Raw genomic sequence first — 25,081 nt, forward strand, 5'->3', positions numbered from 1 at the left:
TTTTTCAGGAATCAAGACTTCCCAACAATTTTGCGAGTGGGTGAATTCATGATCATAGAGGGCAATAATGTATGACAACATGTAGGCTTGCTTGTCGCATTCGTGCCGCAATCAGAGTTAATATTTTTGCATGTTGTTATCTTCATGATTACTGCCCAGCTCGGGGAAATTTGCAAAAATTAAAGTCCCACAAAGCTATTGCGTATACTGTAAATGGTCTACATAAATACTGGTCGTTGATTTGTCATGATGATATAATCATGTGACTAGTGCCGTGAGAATCGAAATTGTTGTATTGCTTGCATCAACATCACATTGGGTAATGTAATTCCAGAATTTGACTGACTGCCAACAAAGCTAGAATGAGATGATGTGTATTTATGTAGACAATTGCATATAGCCTGCATATAGTATAACACATATTGCCTTGACTATCATTGTTATATAACACTCAATAGTTCCTTGGGAGTTATATTTTCCCCTCAAGACCATATTTTCCCCTCAAAGTTGGGAAATTATAATCTGTTAAGGTTGTGGAAAATAAAAGCCGAGTCTTATATTACACCTCTGAAAAAGGCAATATCTGTATACTCTGATGATATTTATGTCATTGATATAAGGTTAAATCACATACAAGCGTGTATGCTCGTCTCTGTGATTGCATAGGGAGCCTTAGTATGGTGTTGTAATGCTTACATCATTTAGAGACATGGCGGCATTTATTTTCTTATTTTAAATAGTTGATGTCTGCAATCAGTGTGAAAATCTGTTCATTTGGGATGGTCTGTACTGACTGTGAGGTGACCAAATCCATTAAACAAACAAAAGGAATTTACTGAATGGCATTCATGTGTGAACTTTAAATGCATCTGAGATGTAAATGGGTTCATCGCACAGTAGAGTGTGGGGTGTTATTCATTGTTGTATTGTTTGGGTTTCAAAAAAACACTGCTGCTCATTTGATTTGTTCTATAACTTTTGTTTTGGAGATTTTTTTTTTTTAGTGTGTGTATATATAAATTCATATCAGCAATTGTTTTATTTGATGTCCCCTTCAAGCTCACTATGGCTGAAGAGAAAATTTACAAAACTGGTGAACAAGATCTGCTTCATTGGGGGAGCTTGCAAGACGATTTTCCAGTATTTCGTACAAAATTGTAGGAACAATTATACCTGGCATTAAGGCTTAACTGGTAGTAGCATGGTTGCTGAGGGTCTGGAGGGGATGACATATACCTGGATGAAAACATGACACCAGTAGATAAGTAAGTAGATGAAAAATAGTTGAATAATCTCACCAGAGAAGGGAGGATTAAAGGTCAGTATATGAAAAATATTGAATTTGGATCAAAGATCAGTACACTGTGTATGAAAAAATATTGATTTTGGACCAGCCTCGTAGATGCTGCAATATGACAGTTCAGAACAAGTGTACCAACACCCACGTGGTAATTATTTGTATTATTAAAAAATATCACATGAAGGTCATTTGAGAGGAGAGTCAGATGCTATACTCTTGTTCTTTCAAATTCTATTAAAACTAAATTTTTTTCTTGCAACTGAAAAAATTTAGTGCTTATTTACGTCGATGTAGGGTAATTTGTCAATCAGTTGAAATGAAAACATCTCGACGGAAGAATTTCATGAATTTGAATAATTACGCAATACCCGCTGCATGCTATAAGGATTAGAACAGACACTTGCTGTCGGGTGGAAGCTCAGTGGTCTAGTGGAGATGATGCCTGTCTGGAGATCAGGAGGTTCGTAGGTTTGAATCCTGCTCAAGTATGTACGCCCATGATTAAATCAGTTGCAATGAAAACATCTCGACGGAAGAATTTCTTGAATTTGAATAAAACTAAATAGTCTATTAATTTCATTTGGGGCCAACAGCAACTCAAGCTGAATATGTCCAGTGCAGCATCTTCTGCCACGACCACCACTACAACTACAACCAGCAGTGCAGCGCCAACCACAGACTCTCGGATCAAGCCGGTGCACATGTTCCAACCCTTGCTTGAGGTGGTTCGGGCGCACATCAACTCTCCCACCCTCAACCACTCCCTCCAGCGCACCTTTGGTCCAGCTCTGACTACTTTGCAGGGCACCCCTCCCCAGTGAGTAAAAGTATATAGATATTACTGATGATGGTAGTTATGATGGTGATGATGATGGTGATGGTGATGGTGGTGGTGATGGTGATGGTGATGGTGATGGTGATGGTGATGGTAATGGTGATGGCGATGGTAATGGTGATGGCGATGGTGGTGATGATGGAGGTGGTGGTGAAGGTGGTGATGATGAGAAGGATGATGATAGTAATGACAGTAGTGATGGTGATGCTGGTTGCGGTGGTGATGATGATAATGGTGGTGGTGATGATGATGATGGTTATGGTGATGGTGGTGATGATGATGGTAATGGTAATGATGGTGATGATGGTAATGGTGATGATGCTGATGAGGATGATGGCAGTGGTGATGATGGTGATGATGGGGGTAATGGTGATGGTGCTGGTGGTGATGGTGATGATGATGGTGATGGTGATGATGGGGGTGGTTGTGGTATTGGTGATAATGGTGGTGATGGGGGTATTTGTGGTGGTGGTGATTATGAGGATGGTGATAGTAATGACAGTAGTGATGGTAATGCTGTTTGCAGTGATGATGGTGATGGTGGCGTTGGTGATGAGAATGATGATGGGGATGACAGTGATTGTGATGGTGGTGGTTGTGGCGTTTATAATGAGGAAGATGGTGATGATGATGGTGGTGGTGGTGATGAGGAGAAGGATGAAGATGGTGATGGTGGTGATCATTTCGCCTCTGTGCACCACAGTGTAATACTGAGGAAGCATAATGGAGTGTAATCATCATAGTCACTGGAAGCAAAGTGGGCGGGGGTACACAGGTCACTGTTGGTATGGCTTTTCTGCACTCCGAGAGGTTGTGTCAAAAGCAATGAACTCTGTCCTGAATTGTCATGTATATTGTGGGAAATATGTCACTTCGTTCAAATACAATGGCATTACAGATGAAAGCTGCCACATGCAAATCATTGATGGAGTGACATCAAGCAACAATGATATTCAGTCAGGCATACAGAGATGGCTCCTTTGTTAAGCTAATTTTGGCAAGGGCTTCGTAACAAAACTTTGTTTGTCATGTACCGGTATATTTAAAGGATATATATCAGACTTCATTGTATACTTTCATTGAGGTAAGCGGTGAAACACTTACTGTGCTTGAATTTCCTCATTATGAATTTCACTTTATTTCATTTCATGTCTGTCTGAAGTTTCCAAATTCTTCGGCAGCATTCAGGAGCTGGATGGCACTTTTAAAGACTTCTCCTAATGTTATGGAATGATGTTATAGGCTTACCTCTTGTATCACCAATTCAAGCCATGACTATTTAAGACTGCCCTTACCCTACCAGTGTTATCTCAATGTGAGTTGCTACAGTAAAACTCCTATTATGTTATTCCCACAATTGACATTGCAGCCATCGTGCTTTGCAAAAGAGATATTTGACTATATAATCGTTATGCCACACATCACATCTTCATCCCTTTCCTCCCTTTGCTACCAGCTTCCCGACCCCTCCGGCCAAGAAGCTGAAGACTGAGCCCAGCCCCACCACCCAGCCAGCCGTGCCAAACATTGTCCAGGGGGAGGTGGCGCGCCTTTCTCCAAAGTTCCGCATCAACCTTGACCCCATGTTTCACACCGGTGGCAAAGATGTGCACCTCATCTGTAGAATTGGTAAGGGCCAGTAGTTGTCTGCGAGGACAGACCACGCCTCATGTCCGTGCTTCATAGCATTGATCAATTACTGGAAGGCTAAATTTTAACCATTGCCCAGTACATCTTTGTATGTGGTCATTCATAAGCATCTGGATCATTCCAAATCTGAGTTAGTTTCACTTTTAATGTCATAATATGTCTGCTGCTAGTGTACATAAATGATGCATAGGTGTGACCGCATCAGTAGAGATTGTGTGCAATGCTGTAACCATGCAATTGTTTAACCCATGAGGCACAGCTGAGTGGGTTTAGACTGGACTCCATGGTTACCACATGTACTCTATTCCTATTGCTTCACAAAAAGACAAGCGCATTATCTTTTTCATAGAAGGGTGGGCAAATTTTTTGCCAGGAATCCATGGTGTAAATTGTATTTCCGATAATTACTGACACTTGGCAATTTACTGGATACGTTTCCTTTTGGCTTGTCATAGATGCAAACTGTGTGACATTAACTACTGGATGCATGAAAAAGTTTACTGGATGCATGACTAACCATTTCTGGCTAAGTGCGCAAACACTTGCTAAGTCGGCAAACACTTGCAAAGTACACAAACTTTATTCCAACAATGTGCATCGCGGTGTTTACAGTGTCTGTCACCAAGTGTGTATCAGTATGTTTACAGTGTCTATCTCCAGTGAATCACAGTTATTATTTGATATTTAATGTGCTGCCAGTGAAGTTTGAATCACGGCTCTTGAGCAATTAGATTTCAGGACTTTTCTCAACTTGTACTATAATAGAATTTTTGCACTGTCGTGCAAAGTATATACTATGATAGTAAGTCACACCATTCTTTTTGCTGCTCTGAGGGTAACTACAAGACACTTCACCAGAAGAAAAAAAAATGATAATGATAACATGAGGGGTTCCCACAGTAATACCGTAACTGGCTATACGGCAAGCTGCAAATTGTAAAGTTCCACCAAAGATATTTATACCCCGTGTGATTTTGTCCTCTGCACTGCTCTGTCACCATTTTCAGATGACAAGTACCTGCCCAGTGTTCCACCAATCGGCATCGCCATCCCTGAGCAGTACCCAGAGATGAACCCCATCTGTGACATCTCAATACAAGAATACAGTGAGCCAGCCGGGACTTTTTTATTCAGTGATCAAAATATATATATATATTATATATATATATATATATATATATATATATATATATATATATATATATGGGGGGTTTGTGTGTGATGTGGCAGGAGATAGTTGTACTGGCTAGTTATTGAAAAATCATGGGAATTGGTCATGGCCTCACATTTGCCCAAAAATATTTGGATGCAATGTTAGCATTTTTGCTTTTTCATCTCACAGTTCTGCAACTTAAAAAATTGTAGTACTTATCAGTATTGGGAAAGTTTGCCGGATAAATCATCATTGAAAATGGTATCTAGAACCCCTTGAATTCTAGAAATATGTGACCCGCTACAACAAAAGGATCCTAAAGTCGCTGACGGGTGAACCAAGAAAATCGAGTTTGAAGTCAGATCACCAAAATCTGTCAAAACGTTCGGATTTCTGTTTTTAACATAATTTTGTAGTCTAATATATCTTCTATCATCTGCTGAAATTTCGAAGCTAAATGATCAAAGGAAAGGCCTGAAAATAGCATTTTTCTGGGCCATGCTCGGCTCACCCGTCAGCGACTTTAGGATCCTTTTGTTGTAGGGGGTCACACATGTTAATAATGTGATGATGATTGTCAGTGGTGTGTACTATTTTCTCAGCGTAATAGATTGCACCATGTTATAGTGTTGTGGAAACGTAAGTTGAGCATTGGCTCTGTCACTATCTTTTAAACATTTGACCATTCTCAGAAGACGGCAAAAGAATCCTTTAATTTGATCTATATTCAAGCTAGGAATGCTATTATCTCTAGTCATCTAGGCCTCACTATGACCTCACTTCACGGATATAAAAAAAATGCCATTTGCTGTGTGTGAGTCTATGACATTGACAAATATTGTGGCAAACTTGTATTGATTCGATAGTTCGAAATCAGGTCAAAATGAATTGATGACAGTAAGTGTGATGCATGAAGGTCTACGAGTATGTCTTTACACAAACTTTTTTAGTTGCTTCTCACGTCTCTTCCAACTGACATTTCTCCCTCCTCCTTCCTGCACCAGGTCAAACCCCCTTCCTGAAGCTCGTCCAGATAGCGCTGCAAAACCAGCTGATGCACATGTCCACACACTTCACCCTCACGCAGGTGCTGGACGCCTGGGAGATGAGTATCCGCAAGTCCTGCCTGACCATGATCGCGACCAGGGATGCCACATGAGCCGTAGAAGTGATACGTCCATAGGGATTGGTTACAGAATGCTATCGAATCATAGCAGTAATACATTTTGAGGCAGGGGGTTGTGACAGGATTTATATGAGCACAGCATTTTAGACTGTGAACCAGATGCCGATAAGTTCTAGAGAATGAGAATGGAGTGCCTCGTAAGGTCGTCCTTTCGGAAGACTTCACGAGAGGCATTCTTGGAGTGTGTAAAACCAAACTTTGATTATGTGTGGAGTTTGGGGATAGCATTCATGTGTGACTGATGGCCCAGTGTTTTGGCTATGGCAAAGAGACTGTGATGTTCTGAAGAAAGTATTTGAGTGCCTCAGAAAGTAATCTGTAATGGCTGACTTTATAAAGCGGACTGCTACCGTAATTATCTTCCCTTTTTTATACACTGAGTGGATGGCATTATTGTCACCCAATATGAAAGGGTCTGCTATCCATTTTCCTTTTTTTCTACCCGAGTGATTGTGAAATTTGGTAATAACCAAAGAGATTTAAGAAAAATCATTGCATGGATATTCTTGATAATTGGCCCACATATGCTACATAAGGTGTAGAGTTTTGGGGCTAAAGTCCCATGAGGTCAAAGGTCACAGGAGTAGGGTCTATGACTAGAATTATGTTTTCTTACCATCACTGCAGCTAGAAATGGTAGAAAGATTTTACAGGGAGGATAGAGATAAAAAGATAATTATTTGCATGAATAGATGTGGTGAAAGGTCAAAGGTCAGAGAATTTGTGGCTGAAATGGTCACTTCAGATCATCTTCAGTCAGGAATGTCCAATGTTAACACAGGGGAACCCCATTATTATGAACTGCTTCAGACCACTGAAATTTCTTTGTTGTGTAAGGTATCTCGTTATATCATGGATAAACACATTCAACGAAAATGCACCAAAAATGTTTCCCTTGTGCAGAGAGTTAGAGGTCAGTACTCAATGCAATTTTCAGTGCCAATGAGCTGTGCCTGAATGTAGCTGAAGGGATTTACTTGGGTTTTATTTATAATTTATTCTGAAATACATTGATCGCACGAGAGAGCAGAGACATCTCAATCAACTGCATGTTTCATTGGAAGTGCACTAAGGTTTTTTGTTGATTTTTGTCTCTCCCTTTTTCCATTTTTTTTTTTCTTTTTTGTGGAAAGATTTTTTTTTTTAAGATGTGATGATTTTGAGCACATTTTTGTGATCGTGTCTTGTAATGGTAAGAAAATAAAGCCAGCATTAAAAGTAGCTACCAAGTAGCCTGCTTCTGTGCACTTCAGACAATTATGTTTACCATTGCTTTGTAACAGATGCTGGCAAGCTGTTCACCTGCTTTCCTCAGCCAGCCAGGTTTATGCAGTTGTAGAACGTTTTACAAGAGAGAGAGAGAAAAAAAAAGGTGTCATATTTTGCTGCAGAATTGGTCAGATTTACAAAGAGATACACTCAGAGTATTAGGCCACGTTTTCATCGCTTGCATGCACAAAATTACCCTTGTTAGCTTCAATATATGAATAGCCCCCTTCACTGTGCAAATTAGAACTGTTGATATGGTATATTCAGTCAAGAGTAAGGAGTGAAGGCAAAAGTATGGAATACAACATCTTGGCGTAGGGATTTAAGGCAAAAAACTGTTCTTTTTTTAATAGGATGTAGAATGCACATTGTTTGTTGCAACATCACAGCTTTCTTGACATCCTTTCTTGGCAATTGATCTTGATAACCCAAATTTCGCTTCCCCCTTTAATACACTGTTACCTACACATGTATCAGTTTGTTACAGAGTACAGTGTGCTCCCCTTATAATAAACACAGTTATAACAAAATTGCGGCTACAACAGTATCAAAATGCATGTTTTGGAAGTTATCATCTATATATCTTTATAAATACTTCAGTTCTTCGACTGTAATAAACTAAAATAGTCGGTCCCAAGGTCTTTGTTATGTTTGGGGTCACCTGGGAGTTTGTGAATTGACATCTGCAGTACACCAGTGCCTAGATGTGGTGTAATTTCGTGACAAAAACAATTTCACAGAGAGCTGGTTGGTTTCAGTCCAAATGGTTAATTTGGCAAATTCTGTCAAAATTCTTGGTTTTTGTGAACTCTGAAATTGGACAGCAGTTTTCCATAACAAACATAGGACTCGTGTGTGCTGAAAAGAACACCAGTGTGGATGTGTTAGTGAGGAACAGAAACAGGAGGAGAAAAATGCCAGATCAGCAATTCGACTTTACAATTTTTGGTCTTCAAAAGCCATCTTTTCTTTTCCCCTTGCGCACAAAGCACGCCCACGTGATTATGTGTTGTTACGAGAATTATATTTTGTAAAGGAATATGGAAGTTTTGCAGGGTTTTTTTTTTCCTTATTCTGGCAATATCCCAAAGTAATAGATGGGCCTGGCAGTATAATAAGAAGGAAGTCGTTGAGAGCTATACATATATTGTATCCATGGCAGACTTAGTCTGTGAATGTCAGTGCAGATGTGGAATTCTCATGAGGAATGCCGCGAAGAAACAGACATGGAGATTATTGGACATACATGTACATGGTATGTACTGATTTTAGTCTTGTCCAATCTAGGGATTTTAATTCCCCCTTTTCCAAATGAAGTGTACTTTGTAATGAGTGCAAGCAAACCATGACTGAGTCTGGAAAATTCAGGTGTCCTTTTTTTTTTAATGCTTGTTGTCATTGTACACTGCAAACAAATAAAATATTGACTGTTAAGTCACGTCAATCTGATATATGCAGTCGTAGCATGTTATTTTGTCAGAGAGATACATGTATGGAACTGTATGTACTGTAAAACCAGAAATGTTCATACGCATTTTAATTTAGAGAATTTCTTAAGAATTAGGATTCGTGAAAAATGTGAAAGTTCTTGTCTACACTATGTGCATTGAATGCCAGCAGCAATTTGCACAAATTTTATGCCACAGAAAAAGGCATCTGCTCCATTTTAAGAAAATTTCATGCTATCTTGCTTTTCAGTAGACTGAGAGCAGGTAACATGAATGTAACATGAATGTTGGGCAAAGCATTAGTATGGATATCCTGCTGTGTAGGTGGAGCACATTTGGTGTGGTGTTAATGAGGACTGCAACTTGTGTGTAAATTTTCTCCAATGGTTTTTATGCCTCTGCAAGAAAAGTGTCGCCAGAGGCATTATGTTTTCAGGTTGTACGTCTGTCCATCCATAATCAATTTTTGGTCAACATAACTTATTAGGGACCATTACATGTATCCGAATGAAAGTTGGGGTATGTGTGTGTGTGTATGTATGAGTAGTTGAAGCTGCGTCAATTTGTGGGCGCGCTGTAGGTAAAAGCTCGTAGGTCAAAGTCAAGTTCTAAAATTTCACCACTTGCACAGACAGGGCATATTCATTTTTAACCCATTTACTTCAATAATTTGACATCCATCATACACACAAAGTCTGAATAAATTTCATGTACATGGTAATTTCTTTAGCATATTTTATTGAACAACATGAATACCTCTGTGCTGCCACATTTGGCTGAATGCCCCATCATGCACCATTAGATTTTTAACGCATTTAGAATTATAGTTTAATAGATAATTTCTTTTTTGAAGGCAACTGGAGTAAAATCCATGGTGTGTTTCCATTTATGATTTACCACAAACACTCAACAGATGAAGTTTTGTGAAAGAGTGGCGGTGCTGTAGAATGGCGTGTACTGTAAAAGTCGTAAAAGTGGATATTTTCGCGCGAGTAATTGTTCATGCTCGGCCAGGTAAGATGAGGTTTGCGTGTCTGTAATTCCGCGGAATCAAGACATCAACATCAATTTGTACTTAACATATGGCAAGCAAAAATATTCCTGTGCCTTTAATTTTATGCTAGTTTCTGGTTGCGCAAAATGCACAAAAAAAAAGATTTCAACACTGCAAAAATTTCCACTTTTCAGTACCCTTCAAGCTGCAGTGTGGCTTTCAGTATTAAACCATTACATTTCAACAGAAAAGATATGGATGCACATGAAATGAGTTTGATAACATTGACTTTACAAAGTCCAGCATTTGTACACTTGGCAAAGTTAAACACAAACTTACATCTGATGGTATGTTAATGTATCTTTAAAACAACCCAAGGAGATGGTGGCTAAATGTTAAGCTGTTTTTCCTGTAAGTGAAAAAGTTTTTACCCGTCGAATTGTTTTATTTTCTTAAATATTTCTGCTTTTCTTGACCAGAAATGTGCATTTTTGCCAAAACATTGCCTGCTTGCATTATATAATGCAACCATTTTTGTTTGTTTGTTGTTGTTTTTTTTTTTAATTTATTGCCAAACTTAATAAAAGATTTTGCCTATTTGTTGTATTTTTTTTGGGGGGGGGTTAGGATGTGATGATTGTCGATAAGTAAAACAATTCCTTCGATACATGTATTAATCACCACTCAACACACTTAAAAAAAATGCCACCCATTCATGGGTCTTACAGTATCTGAATAAACCAAGAGTGAAAACACATACACTATAAAACATATATGGATACATTTGGATGACAAAGGGCATACATTCATATTTTCAAACAATTTTCTTCTTGGAGCTGTGGTTGGTAAATGTACTTTCTCTCGGTGAAATCGCCAGTTTTAAAGCACCACAGTCAGCCAAGCAAATTGAGATTTCACAGTATGCTCTTCATTTCCAAGGAAAGAACATTGTGTCGATGTTTAGGTTTTTTTTTTTTAATTCAAGCATGAGGAGGAAGAAAAAAAAAAGAATATATATATATATATATATATATATATATATATATATTGTGTATATTTGTAATCTTTCATTCTAAAATTTTTTGAATTGGTCTGCATAACCCCATTACTTCAGTAAAATATGACCAATGCTTTGAAAATGTGTTCTTGATTAAATTATACGTTTTTCTTTGTTTTGTTTTTTCTTATTTCACTGCATACTTACACATCTTTTTTTTTGGGGGGGGTGGGTTCTTCGGAATTTTGCAACCTTTTTGGAAAGTCGGTTGCATTTAGTGGTGTGCGAGAAAAACCCAAACACACCAATGAATTATTTACCATGCAGGAAACTTAACTTCAGATAAATATTGTCTATAGACAAATGCATATTTTGAGTCACTGAAATATTTGCCATAAATACTATGACTATAGTATGTTACAAACTCAATAATAGGTGAACATTTAAAGAACAAATTGTAGCTGTAAATATCGGATCTGGCACATTATATGTTTTCAGAATATTCAAGTTCTTAACCTCAAGCCACGTATATGACGTGGCCACCATTTTTATATCATTTCATATCTAAATCAGATTTCTTTTGTTCTTATATCTTATTCTCATATCATAATCGTAATTGTTTTGTTCTTATTTCTAAGAGACAATGTGCATGGCTCTTTTTTTTTTTCATACTCGAAGACAGCACCATAGGTGTGCATGACGATTATAATAAACATGTGCTGCGTTTGATGTAGGAAAATAGTGATTATGGTTAAGTAGAAACACAAGAAGATCATTGAAAAGGCAATGAATTTTCTCCGTACATACTCTAAAAGTAGAATCAGTCGACTTACAGGCAGACATACAAGTTTAAAAAAATAAAAAGCTGAAGTTGAAAAAAAAAGTAGTCACTTAACAATCTATAGACATTAATCTCGTGTGAAAACAAACCACCCACACCCACGAAGAGGATTTCTAATAGAACACCAGCGTGTTACGTGGTCACGAGACAAAGTAGAATCACGTGACTCGGAGTGGTATCGGAAGCGTCGTTTTTATGTCCATGCATTTCGCATACCAGCTCATATCTTGTGAGGAAAAAGAAATCATCAAATCATCATTAGTACTGTTATATTAATCGGATATGATAGATGAATTAGTTATGCTAATTTGGGCAAAATGTGACCATGGTCATAGGGCAGAATATTCTGAATATTCTGAACACCAACTTACACTCTATAGGGAATTACTTCATATCTGTTTAATGGCCACCACCAAGTTAACAGAACACTTCTATTGACCTTGTTCCCCATAGAGATGATAGATACGTCATGATTTCATTATGACTCATAGTCACTACCTGTTAACGTTCAAATACTAACTAGCATACTCATTAGCAAGACTCATGACCAAAGATTAAAGGCTAACATTTTTGTTCATTTGATAATCATTTTTTTTTTAACAACACTGGGACATGTGCATTTGATTTTAATCCTGGGCATAATTTTTCTGCTTAATTGGCCTTTCCGTTACATTAATAAAGATAGATTCCTAAAATGACACAAACTTAGCAGTGCGCCACCACTGAGGTCACTTTGCCAAGCAAACAAAGTCACATGCACTGACAGGATGACAGTGGACAAGGCAGCGGGTAGCAAAGGGACAGCACGGTAGCTTGCCTATTCAGAATATTCAGAGTATGAATATGCCTCTTTAACAGAAGGATAGTGGTGAAAACACCGTTAAAAATGTGTAGGTAAAAGTGTCAGAAAATAATGGCAATCTTGGATAATCAAGACAGATCAAACCTTAGGTGAAAAAAAAAGCAAACTTGCAAAATAATGACAAGAACGGTATGAAATAACAATAATGATAATAAAACGGATTATAAAAAAAAAGAAAACAATAACGAAAATAATACTGGTGATAGTACAAAAGTAATACATTGTAATACTAATGGGAAAATGTCGGAGGGAGAACGTTTTGCCCCCTACATGAAAAAAAAAAACTGTCTTGGCTACAGACTTGGTGTATAGAAGCAATGACAAGGTATGGCGGGAAAATGGAGAAAGTAAGTTTCCCGACTGGGCGGGGTCGGGAATGGGGGCTTGGGAGAGAATCGCGAGAAAAAGACGAGACAGTGTTCGTAAATATCGCAGTGTTGTAGAAGATGTCCTTTTTGCTCTGATCCCATGACTGTATTCCCGGCACTTTTTTTTTCTCTCTCTCTTTTCTTTTCCCCTCGTCGCTCCATGCCTAGTGCTGGCGGTTATAGAGTGAGTTGAGTAAGAGATGAAGATCTTTCAGGGATATCTCCCCGGCTTCCGGCCTAGGTCTTGGACAGCCTTCAAACGTACTCTGTCAAGCATTAAGTCGGAAGAGGAGGAGATGAAAAAGCAACAAAAGAAAGAAAATGAAATGACAATATGTATTAACAAAAAAAAAATGTAATGGCGTCAGGGTTGATGTTCCAATATAGGGCCGGCTGAACAAGTAACCTTATATGCTGCAGGTCTCATGTAGTGAGTGTATTTTTTTTAATTGTTACATAGTATGAAGAACAAAACACACGAAGATAAATAAATATTCGATGTAATGATTATTTCAGATATGGCAGTCTCATAGGGTCTTATAAGTTATATGCGATTTTCATGTCGCAGGCTTCACCGGCTGTCACACCTGTATCCAGAGTATCGCTTTAAGTGATGTTGCTGGTACTATATTAATCATATCCCATGAAGATACTTTTTTTTTAACTTTTCGTATGTTGTAAATCTATGACACGTGCAACATCATCGTATTGCGATAAGTTAATGTAAGACACATATTATGCAAACTCAAAAAGGAAAAGATTTGTTGAAAATGCAGTTATCAAATGTAAACGTAAAGGTTGAGAAATACAAGCTTGTCGAAGAATGTCCTAGAAAGTGAAACATTCCGTTTCGTCCAGTGTAGCGAAAGAAACTTTTTATAGACTCGATGTCGACTCACCGTGGGACATATGACGCAGTCGTTGACATCCGATACGACCTGTGCGTGGTATAGGAGCCCGTGGTCGAACTGGCCATCCCGGCTCACGCGCCACTCAGGAGCACTGTGCGGACCGTCCCGTTTGTTGGCATTCTCTCGCAAGAAGTTCCGGACGCGCTCCGCGTCGATGTAAGGTAGCTCTAGCTTACAGCCGTACGTCAGGACAACGAAGGGCTATAAATTCGATCAGTGAAATAAAAATAGTTGTATAGCTGTTGGCTATAAATTCGATCAGTGAAATAAAAATAGTTGTATAGCTGTTGGTTTTTCTGAATGCGTGTGTGTATGTGTCCGATTTATTAAACGTGATCATTAAATTATTATTGGCAACGGACAGAGATTATTTTGGCGGGGACCTAAAACCGTCGCGACGGTTTTAGGTCCCCGCCAAAATAATCTCTGTAAACAACGCGGTATCATACACATGTGTACATTCTGCTCGGAACTGTACATTTTACGGATTATAAAAGAAGCAGAATAATAGAGAGATATGAAAGGACACACAAAGTCGAATCAAGTGATCTAAAGGAGATCAAGAATTTGCATTCATAAAATCAGAAATCGCAGCACGTGCGTGTCAATCCATGCTAGTTAACACAGTGCCAAAGGATTTGTTTCAAAAAATTGATATAGGGCCTATCAATAAAGGCTGGATGCCGAAACTCGGTAATCATTTTCTTGCTCTCGAGCGCACAGTGTTTATTACGAGATTTGGAAACCTTCATTAAAGGAATGGTATAGTTTTGGTTGAGATGGGGATTTTTTTTTTTTTTGTGAGATAACTTTTTGTGAGATAACTCGATACTTTTTTTATTCAAATACTGAAGTTCATATTCCAAGAGGAATTCAAAGTTTATTTGATGAAAATTGGTTTTGAAAGGGTCAGCGATATCCAAAGACAAAGTGGTCCTATTAAAAGGTGAGTCAATCTTTTATCACGACCACTTTGTTTTACTTTGTTTCAAACCCAATTTTCATGAATCAAACTTCGAATTCCTCTTAGAATTGTATATTATCTAATATCTCAAATAAGCGGTTTCTAATCATCTCGCAAAAAGTTAAAACCTGAACCCCCATCTCAACTAAAACTATACCATCCCTGTAATCTTGGACATGCAGGAATCACCATAATGCCGGAGGCGATTGGGAAAATAGTAAATGTGCAATTACTGAATAACTGAATCTTATAGGGTCTATGCTCTAATGTTTTAATCATCATTATGTTGTTGTTGGGGGTGTCAGTTGGCACGTTTTGAATCCGAAATAGTCAATGACATTGCAAATAATATCACTAATTTTGCATTTTGCATCTTGCGCTTGACGGACATTGACTGCTTGGCATTTTCAAATTGCATCTATGTGCACGTCGGTTTTGATACGTGCAATTTTCGTATATGCTCACCGTCAGCATTATTTTCTATGCTCAATGCTGACACCTGCCAGAAGCTACTTAATTAGTGAAGATAATGTGTGCATGTATACTCTCTTATTTCAATACCAATTTATACAGTGGGCAACGTGCATATAAATCATCGTGCCCGCACAATTCATGAAGGGCTCTCTTAAAGCAAAAACCATCGAGTTGCTTCATATAGATAGAATACAATCAAATCATTGAAATAAGATAGTTGAAAGTTACATTTAATTGGACAAAAAGTTATACACTTTTAGATTTCCACATATTTGCCACACGAACAGTGATATCAGTCATAGCATGGAGCTCCATGGTAACATAATGTGTTACTCTAACTATAAGTTCCATAGTTGTTTGCGATTTTTACGATTTGCATAAAACTTTTGATGTTCTATTTGTTTGAAATTACGCCGTTATGTCATCAAAGGGAACCTGAGGATGTGATAGGATGGATTTCCACTGAATAGATTTGCAAGTAAACTATCTTAGAAGCAATCAAAGCAAGAATGTGAGCGGCATCATAACAAACGTGGCAATTGAATAATACTTAAAAAAAATGATGTTTTCAATTTACAGGTGGTAGGCTGTGTCATTGAATACTGTTGAAAGGAGCGAGTTGACAATCATTATGCTTGTTTTGTTTTTTTCTTTTTGCTCTGTGTTTGCTGTTTTGTTCTTGTGCTTTGTTTTTGTTGTTGATGTCTGTGATACGACGCAGGCCCAGCTCAGCCTAGTTAGACATTTTGCTAGATGGTATTGTTGTGTAATGCTACTCAAATCTATTGCTACCTCTTTCTATTCCACTCGGATGACGACCGGATCTGTCTCTTCCCCTCCGGCCAGTCAATAACCTGTACCAATACTCTCCACCTCCAGTGAGTCACCGATCTTCATCATCCCTTGAGTATACCACCACAATGTTAGAACGATCCCATTGTACCCTCACTGTACCAGACAACATCCCGTCCCCATCTCACCAAGTATAATCAAACCACAATTTACGGCCAGGTTGAGTCAACCAAAAACATCCTGTCCTACCCCCATTCTAGATGATGTATGTGCGCCTTGCGCACTCTACAGAGTGAATTGTTGCAATATAGGTCATATCTATTCTTATCTTTCATTATTATTATCATTATTATTGTAATCATTATTATTATTATTATTATTATTATTATTATTATTATTATTATTATTATCATCATCATCATCATCATCATCATTATCATTATTATTATCATTACCATTACTACTACTACTACTACTACTACTACTGCCTATTAGTATCATTATTATCATTATGACGAAAATCCTCCTTACCAAGTTTTGCGGAAGATCTCGAAACGGAGTGATGATGTGTTTGCGGAGGCAGCTCCGGGCAATTTCCTTCAGCTCCTCGATCTCCGTCAGATCGGCGCATGGGTGATAAAGGAACACAGCAGCCCCGTGCTGAGGTCGAAGTGACGACAAGAGGGAAAAGTCTTCATAGCAAGTGCGTTTGCGCGCACAGCATTTTTCACAGAATTCAATTCAATTCATTTTAAATCTATTTTCATTTTTCGTTAGAGCTTACCATACAATTTACATCTCTCAGTGGCAAACGAATAATGTAAGCGGTACATTGTGAAAGACAAAGTGTACACTAGCGAAACATTATAATGCATCATTGTTATAACGAAACATTGCAATTAATTATGTCAGAGAACAGTTGTGTTATGCTATACGTGATGAATATTTAAGAACATACAATTCTAAGACGTATTCAAAGTTCATTTGATGAAAATCGGTTTTGAAATGGCTAAGGTTTCCAAAACCAAAGTAAAACAAGGTCCCACCTTTTATTAGGACCTCTTTGTTTCTGGATATCTCAACCATTTTAAAACCAATTTTCATCAAATAAACTCTGAATTCCTCTTAGAATTGTATGCCCTTTCATACTTCATAAAAGGTTTTTGAATATGTCACAAAAAAGTTGGAAATTTAAAGACCTATCTCAAAGATAAATATACCATGATCCCTTTAACTTATCAGTATGATGATTGAGACAATGTTCATTTTCAGTGCGATTGGATTTATTGGTTTCTACAGTGTGTCATTATCATACATACATGAAACAAGTACAAATCATCATGTGATCGGAGGGAATACAATTCCTTCTAGCTATACTTGTGATTTTTCTCAACGATGCAGTACATGTACTATTGCAAACACACGTACACACAAACACACACACAAACACACACACACACACACACACACACACACACACACACACACACAGCATGACGCCTAATAAGGCTCATTCAAAATTCATGTCCTTACCTCCATGTTATGTAACCACCTCTGTTTGGGGAGATATCTGTATTCTCCGTATTTGGCCCACAGTGGGCGATGAGCCCCACTTGTGGGAACGGTATAGTCGTACACGATTGCTCGGTTCATGCAGACATGAGTGGGCTGTGTGGGTGATAGAGATTTTTGATAGATTAGTGACGTCATAATGTGAAGAGTTTTATCGTAGAATGGGCCAAGCGCCATTTTTAAACATTTCAAGGTAAGTCCATCATCAGCTATAGAGCAAACCAAAACCTTTCCAGTGATACCTCCCTTGTAACAAAACAAAGGAATATTCTTGAAGTGATGATTATAAATATCCCATATTTTTAAAGCATTTTCTTTGTTTTTCCAAGCTTTAATCACAAATATCTCAACCTTAACAAAAATGGAATTACCTCGTTTTGCAGTAAAACTCTTCATATGTATCATCCTGTGAAGATCAAGAAATCAAAATCTTCAATGTGTTAATGACCAAACCTTTATTAACTCAAATCAACAATACAACAAACCGTCATGGCGATACCAAGTAAAATTTCAGATTTATACCATACCATATACTATATAGTAGATGAATAATTTGTTAGGGATGCTTATGATGTATCATTTATGAAGGTTCAAGGGACGCATCATGTTGCGTCACAAAGAAATAATGACCTGAATGTTAACAGCATGCATTGTAGATAAGATATTTACTTACGTTATCCAAGTTTTCCGTGCAGTATTCAATAAATGGTGAGCGTGAGATATCACTTTTTGGCTTGTTCTGAAATAATTAAAAAGATGGGGAAAAACAAAACAAAAATCACTGCTGACGTCATTGGAAAAAAATTCTGTCTCAGTTTCAGTTACAGTCAGTTTTATTTCTCCACTTGTATAAGAAAAATAAAAATGAGCATGACAAAATCAGAAATATTTACAAGTCATGAAAATATAAATAAGAGTTATCATTACAAAAACATAATTATGTGAATAATATGGACTATTTCATGGTATATTTTTAAGTATACAGGTGGAGGAGACCAATATCAATAAGCAAATTGCTTGACTTGGACAACGCCCAAGTTGTCATTCACCATTTCATTCAATCATTATTTGGTTTGCGGCTTCGATCTTCAATTATTATCCAAATAGTAGTCGGTAGTTACAAATGTACCATAAAAAGTATCATCAAACGAGAAAGTGCCATCACTCTGCGAGTGTGTTCACTCACAATAAGTATATAAATGAAAAAATAGACGAATCGATGAAATATATGTATACTAACTAATGATATATCATAATAGACAGTGAAGACAACTTAGTTAATGTCAAGGGAGTGTTACAAAGTGACGAAGATGAGATTTAGAACTAAATTTGAGAGACGAGAAATGCATGTCAAGAAGCCTGCGATAAATTCATTGTGGGACTATAGCTTGGGGATGAGGCGACTTACACTCAATACAAATGGTAGACCCAGGAGGATATACTGTATTCGTATTAAAGATATAATGGATTGTTGAACTCATAATGAAATATGATATAACATTATGTTTTACTTTATACACAGTATAAGATTATTGATATACTACATTGTATATAACAATTCAGGATTACTTGCGCACTCTTCGACTATTTTATTGCCATTTGACTTTGTCGCCAGCAGATGAAGCAAAGCAAGGAAACAAAACGACAAAATGATCACAACACAGTCATGTACATAGTGACTCTCGCATAGCCATATGATGAGGACAAGAAATAGCCTCTTCGCACTCCTCGCACCGCCCCATCCATTACCCCCCCACCCCACCCCCACCCCCACCCCACCCCACCCCACCCCACCCCAGCCCATTCTCCGCCGGCTGCTGGGTCGGCCGCACTGAGCATGACCCACGTCATGCACGCTAAATTTCCAACGTTTATTCTACCGTCTAATGAACATAATACTCCATTAGCACAATACTAGCAAGCGCCTCGCTTGAGTTGAAATGTTTCCACAACCCATTCCCTATGCATGCATCGCTTGCCTTTCCTGTACCAGCATAAAGCAAATATCGTGCGCGAAATCCGTACGCTAATGATATGTATAGAAAACCATCGACATTTCTGCATATTGCAGAAAATATCAGTCCCTGTCATTTTCGCCATATTTCAGATTAGAGTGATTGGTTGATAATCTTAGTATCATCAACAAACATATCAACATGTCATTACATGAGACAACATCCGTATGAAGTCGATACAAACTATTCATTGTTCGTCGTGATGGAACAATAACAGTACATTACACAGTAATTTATGGGTACAATCTGATGGTGTGCTTGTGTGTCTTCATGATCCACAAGTCACTGTTTGTGTGATTGCCTCTATACGTTTTTCCAAATAGGATTGTTCTTCCTTTCTCAAAAATTGATCACTGAAACTCGAAAGACAAGACAACAAGGCCGCCAACTAAACGTAGTGTAGTAGAGACATGAATTACTAATTCTCAAATGCTGCATTAAGGTTATTACATTTTTTTTAAACATGTTGCTACATGTGTTAGGCAGAAACCACAAGCTATTTTCTTGCCTACAAATGTTTTAGGCTACACCCTTAGGGATATGGCACTGATTACCTTGATAAAATAACTAGTTCAATAGATTAAAAAGGGGCGAATAAGATAACATGCTATATTCTTGTTTATATACATACATACATACACACACATACATATATACATATATTTATATATATATTAGTTATGAGCAAAAAAAAAGTGGGTGGGCGAGGTTGGTGAGTCTTTGGATAACATTTAGAGAACAAAGCCAGTCATCACGGCGATGTGCACATGAACGAAGCACCCGCATAAAACAAATAATGCCATTGTGTGCAGACATTCTATGTACTGTTTATTTCTTTGTGTTTCCCTGACTCTCATATTTTGTTGCATTCTCACATTTCAAACGTGTTACAGGCTGTAGTATCCCATTTACTTGAGAGCTGTTATTCTTTATACATTGGTCCATCCATTTATCTATGTGTCTATCTATGTATTTTAGATATATATTTTTCCAATCTTATGATTTTCTGTAAAGATCACTTATCTTCTTGTAAGATGATGATTATGGAATATATGGGGAGCAAGCAAATGCTTACCACACATCCATGAAGCACACCCCATTACATAAAATTTGCGTCAAGACTAGTACTGGCTATATTTCAAAAGAACGCATAATTTCGAGATACACTCTTCGATGGAGAGATATAATGTATATGATGTTCATTGTAATGGATAACCATCCATTGATGATTAACACTCGAAGGGCGATATCATTGTTACATTATCAAATCTAAACAGTGGTTTTCGCTTCTCTGCCTTCTGACCATGATAATGATCGTGTCACGTGATCCTTCTCATCCTTCCCATACACAATGCCAAGCGAGAAACTGAAGATACACACAATCATCCAGGCAGGCGTTGTTCAAAGGAGCCCGATGTTAACGGTATACGTGCTCTTGTATCTCATCCTAAAGCCCATCATGAGTCATCAAGGAGAGAAGAACAGATGAACACCTTGGGTTGACGGTCCATAATCAATTACTGTCCATTCTAACCTTTCCTGATGATCTTGTGTTTTATTTTAAGACCTAGATAAGCTCTTGTCTACAGCTTCTGAACAAGCATACATTCCCAACTTAGAGCCGTCTAATAAGGTCTCACTTTGACTGTCCAATACCGGAACGGAACAGTCCACCCATAAACGTTCACCATCCATTCAGAATCATCAGACACCTGTATGACCTACTCAACGAGGAAGAACAGTACCGCCGTGCACTTTGGGGCGTATCCACGGGCCTATATCCCTCGCTTCGCAAAATATAATGAATCGCATTGAAAAGCTGTGAAAGAATGTTGCCTACATCACATCATCATGGCAGAAGAAAGGATGCAATCAAGACTTCCATCCCACCAGGTCTCGACTGAACCTTTTTGTGGTCAATTTCGCGGTCATCTCGAATATATAAAACCCTCAAAAAATGCAAGAGTTGCAGCATCCAGATTCGGATTCAGCACCCTCGAAACAGGGTAAAACCTTAAAAGAATAAAATGTTCTGATGGTTGATATGGAGCTACAGCTAAAACAAGATTCAGCCTCTGGCCATCCAGACTACAGGAATGTCGAAGAGATATCGCACTCTCATAAGGAAGCCAATGCTACACTGACGTCATCAGTGATTCTCAGGACATTATCCCCGAGCATGTGATGGTCATTGTCAGAAAGGATAAAACACTTCCCCACAACAGCAATAAGTACAATCATTCATGCATTTCGGCTTACCCTGAATGGATAGGGGGTGTGGGCCACCCCTATATCTATCATGCACGATAGTTACTTTCACCACTTTTCCGTATACCCTCTGCATCATTTTAATGTACCCCATCAATTCTCCATATTATTTATGGAAACACAAAATATCTTGTGTATGTTATATCCTCTTTTCAAAGTGATTATTTGTTAATAAATATGTTCCTTCCAGCTTTCTATCTGAAATGTCCCTCACTGAGTCGCTTGTATATGAAACTGATATTTGCACCTATAGACCATAAGTATATGCATCTATGCATGTTCGTGGATGTTATCTATTTATGGTTTTAAACAGTAACAGAAGAACAGCTTCTCTACCTTTTTATTATTTATTTTTCTTTCCTTTCCTTTGTCTTTGGCCTTCGGTCTCTCGTGAAGCTTCCCAGCTCTCTCGCCAACTTGCGATCCTCGGGTGTGCTTAATTCAGTGACATACTCATAATGTGCATCTTCTCAAGCTAAGGAAATGGGGATGATGTTTGCATATTATCATCTCATATTTCGAATGTCAAAGGTTTTCTTCACTTATAAATAGCTTAGTTTTCACAAATGCGAGAACACAGTATATAATAAGATCATGCAAATCTCTCCACACATACAGACGTCAAATATTTTGCATGTGCACACATTAAGCCATTAATATTCAAAGTCGCAGTGAATATCTTTGGTGGTTGTCAACAATTGTTGTTTCTTGAGGATGTGAAAATGTTCTGTTTAGTCTCAAAACCCTTCCAAATAGAACGTCAATTTTTAGTATGTTTTTGCTATTCCTAATCAAGGACTTATTTCGATGGCGACCATCATTTCGGCCTCCTGGCAAGCCAGTATGTCAGATCTGTGAAGCAATCATCGTAATACGTGCAATATCAAGAGAAGACGATGGAAATAGGGCAATTTGTGCGCGGCGGTGCATTCGTGCACGCAGCGTGGCGTACATCCAAATCATTGCTTTGACTTACGAGGGCACGTCCACCGCCATCTGTTACTTCTGTATCGCCTCCGTAGATACCAACCGAGAACCCTTCTCCAAAATTCCATGTTAGTTACCAACGGGAGTGTTGCCCTTCACGTTTCACGTTTGAATGTTTATTTACTCCACAAAATGTGTGATGTGTGTTTACATTATGGGAAACATGTATTGGCATGAGAAAATTATATAGTATATTTCAGTTAAAATCAAGGCAAGTTGATTTAGCTTTTCCTAATCCCTCATCTACAATGATTCAAGGCTGAATCGTCATGGAATGTCAGCAACAAGAAGTCGCAAATACAAGTGGAATGTTTCAGAATTTGAAGGAGTAGAAAGCAATTTCAACGGAGGCTCAAAGACCCCGCCCCCTTCTCTCTCTCTCTCTCTCTCTCCACTCCCCCCCCCCCCTCCTCTCTTTCTCACTCTTGATATTTGACAAGTATTTTGCCATGTAATATTTAAGGTTGCAAATGAACCGTTTAGTTACTGGAAAAACAATGATTATTTCTTCAGTATTTTTGCTTACTAAATTGGAACTCTTTTCCATGATTTGAATTAGATCTCAATAAAAAAATAAATAAAAAAGACTTATTTGTTGCATCGCAAAACAAACCATGTAAAGAAACATTGTACTTAACATTCATTCAATACGGCTGCTCCCCCTCCCTCTCTCTCTCTTGCAATTTCCTTTTGTCTGTGTGTATATGGTCCGTAGGCATATACAATGCTCTAAACATAAGCAAATCGATTAAAATGCATGCTGCATAAAATGTAAATACGTTATTATTCATAATAATCATTTTTAATGTGTGTCTGTTTGTTTGTGCATTGTGTATGTATGTTTGTCTAGGTCTTTCGATCAGATAGATAAATCAATACATAAATAGATAGATAGATAGATAAATAAATAGATAGATAGATAGATAGATAGATAGATAGATAGAGGTATTCCTCAGTATAAAGCAGACATCGGAATTCTGACAAATCAAAGTGGTTGTTATTATTTTAAAACAGTCAAAGAGCGCTCACTACATGATGCAGGTTATCTACCCAAGTTGTGAGGCAAGGATTGTAACAACACGAACAGTCATTAACATGTTAATATGGGTTGACATCTTCATTTTCCTCTTTATCTAATCAAGGTAATTACGCGAGTTAGCAGCCAGTTAATACTGTGATTGCGTTAGCGCTAATCAATCCGATCACTGCAGAGAAAACAACAACTAGACAAATCGGAAGGGACCTCTTAATTGCACATGTTCGCCTCTCGTGAAGTAAAGAGCAGCGGAATGATGGATGAGTGACATTACAGACATCATTCTCGAACTGCCCACGCAGACAGCAGCGATTTGAGCTTCGTTTAAGATGAAAACGAAATGATTTTTATTATATTGATCAATCATTATTTACTTCATGGATGGATTATCTCTGGATTGGCCTAATCTCTCTTCGAATACGTCAGCTCTGGGCAGCTGGAGAAAGATCATTTATGCCCTACAGGAAATTACGTTGGATAAGCATACAATACAGAATAGAAGGTTAATGATTTGGCCATCTATTTGCACGCGAATAGTGGACACAGCGCTATAACGGGTGATAAAGGCCTTCGATAGAAAATGTCAGCTGTCGTATTATCTTCTATGCGGATGAGTATCTTTTAAAGGGGGAAATCCAGTCTAAATATAAACTAGTGTGATGAGAAAGAGTAAATATTATGAGTTCAATGGTAAAATTTTGATCGAAATCGGGTGAAAAATAAGAAAGTTATGACATTTTGAAGTTTCGCTAATTTTTCAAGAAACAGTTCTTGAACAATCAATATGAATATGCAAATGGAAAAGTGAGCATGTCATCTCCTCACAGCTTGCCAATATTTGTAGATAAGATTTTGAAATTTCCAGTTTTTCATTCAAACGCAGTTATCCCCGAGGCTCAAATCCTGGTCTATCTAATTGATCACTATATATTCTGAAGTTATTCAACCAGGAATAAGATATGTTTCAGACTTCAATGACAGAAACATCGAATTTCGTCATTTTTTGTACACGATCAATGGAAAATTGTGAGGTTATGACATGGTTAGCTCACTCATGACTCATTTGCATATTCATATCCACTGTATAAGAACTGTTTTGCAGAAATTTGCAAAACTACAAAATGTCATTACTTCCTTATATTTCATACGATTTTAGTCA

At 37.8% G+C, this 25,081-nt stretch overlaps 2 protein-coding genes across 2 annotated transcripts in view; one reads left to right on the top strand and one right to left on the bottom strand.

Annotated features, from left to right (window-relative positions):
• LOC139709966 (mediator of RNA polymerase II transcription subunit 15-like) overlaps window positions 1-6,097 on the top strand; it is a 38,555-nt gene extending 32,458 nt beyond the window's left edge. The window contains exons 14-17 of the mRNA XM_071621915.1: window positions 1,903-2,117; window positions 3,592-3,764; window positions 4,793-4,891; window positions 5,943-6,097. Of these exons, the coding sequence (XP_071478016.1) occupies window positions 1,903-2,117; window positions 3,592-3,764; window positions 4,793-4,891; window positions 5,943-6,097 (642 nt within the window). The remainder of the gene's footprint in view (window positions 1-1,902; window positions 2,118-3,591; window positions 3,765-4,792; window positions 4,892-5,942) is intronic.
• A 6,568-nt stretch (window positions 6,098-12,665) lies between these two features.
• Window positions 12,666-25,081, bottom strand: part of LOC139709967 (uncharacterized) — a 21,425-nt gene continuing 9,009 nt past the window's right edge. The window contains exons 4-8 of the mRNA XM_071621916.1: window positions 18,290-18,355; window positions 17,578-17,712; window positions 16,576-16,704; window positions 13,803-14,015; window positions 12,666-13,169 (exon numbers count right to left, since the gene is read on the bottom strand). Coding sequence (XP_071478017.1) covers window positions 13,068-13,169; window positions 13,803-14,015; window positions 16,576-16,704; window positions 17,578-17,712; window positions 18,290-18,355 — 645 coding nt within the window. The 3' untranslated portion in view covers window positions 12,666-13,067. The remainder of the gene's footprint in view (window positions 13,170-13,802; window positions 14,016-16,575; window positions 16,705-17,577; window positions 17,713-18,289; window positions 18,356-25,081) is intronic.

The sequence above is a fragment of the Diadema antillarum genome, unplaced genomic scaffold (assembly GCF_040938485.1).
Source record: "Diadema antillarum isolate AM-2024a unplaced genomic scaffold, OU_Dant_1.0 seq00001484_RagTag, whole genome shotgun sequence".
Classification (NCBI taxonomy): Eukaryota; Metazoa; Echinodermata; class Echinoidea; order Diadematoida; family Diadematidae; genus Diadema; species Diadema antillarum.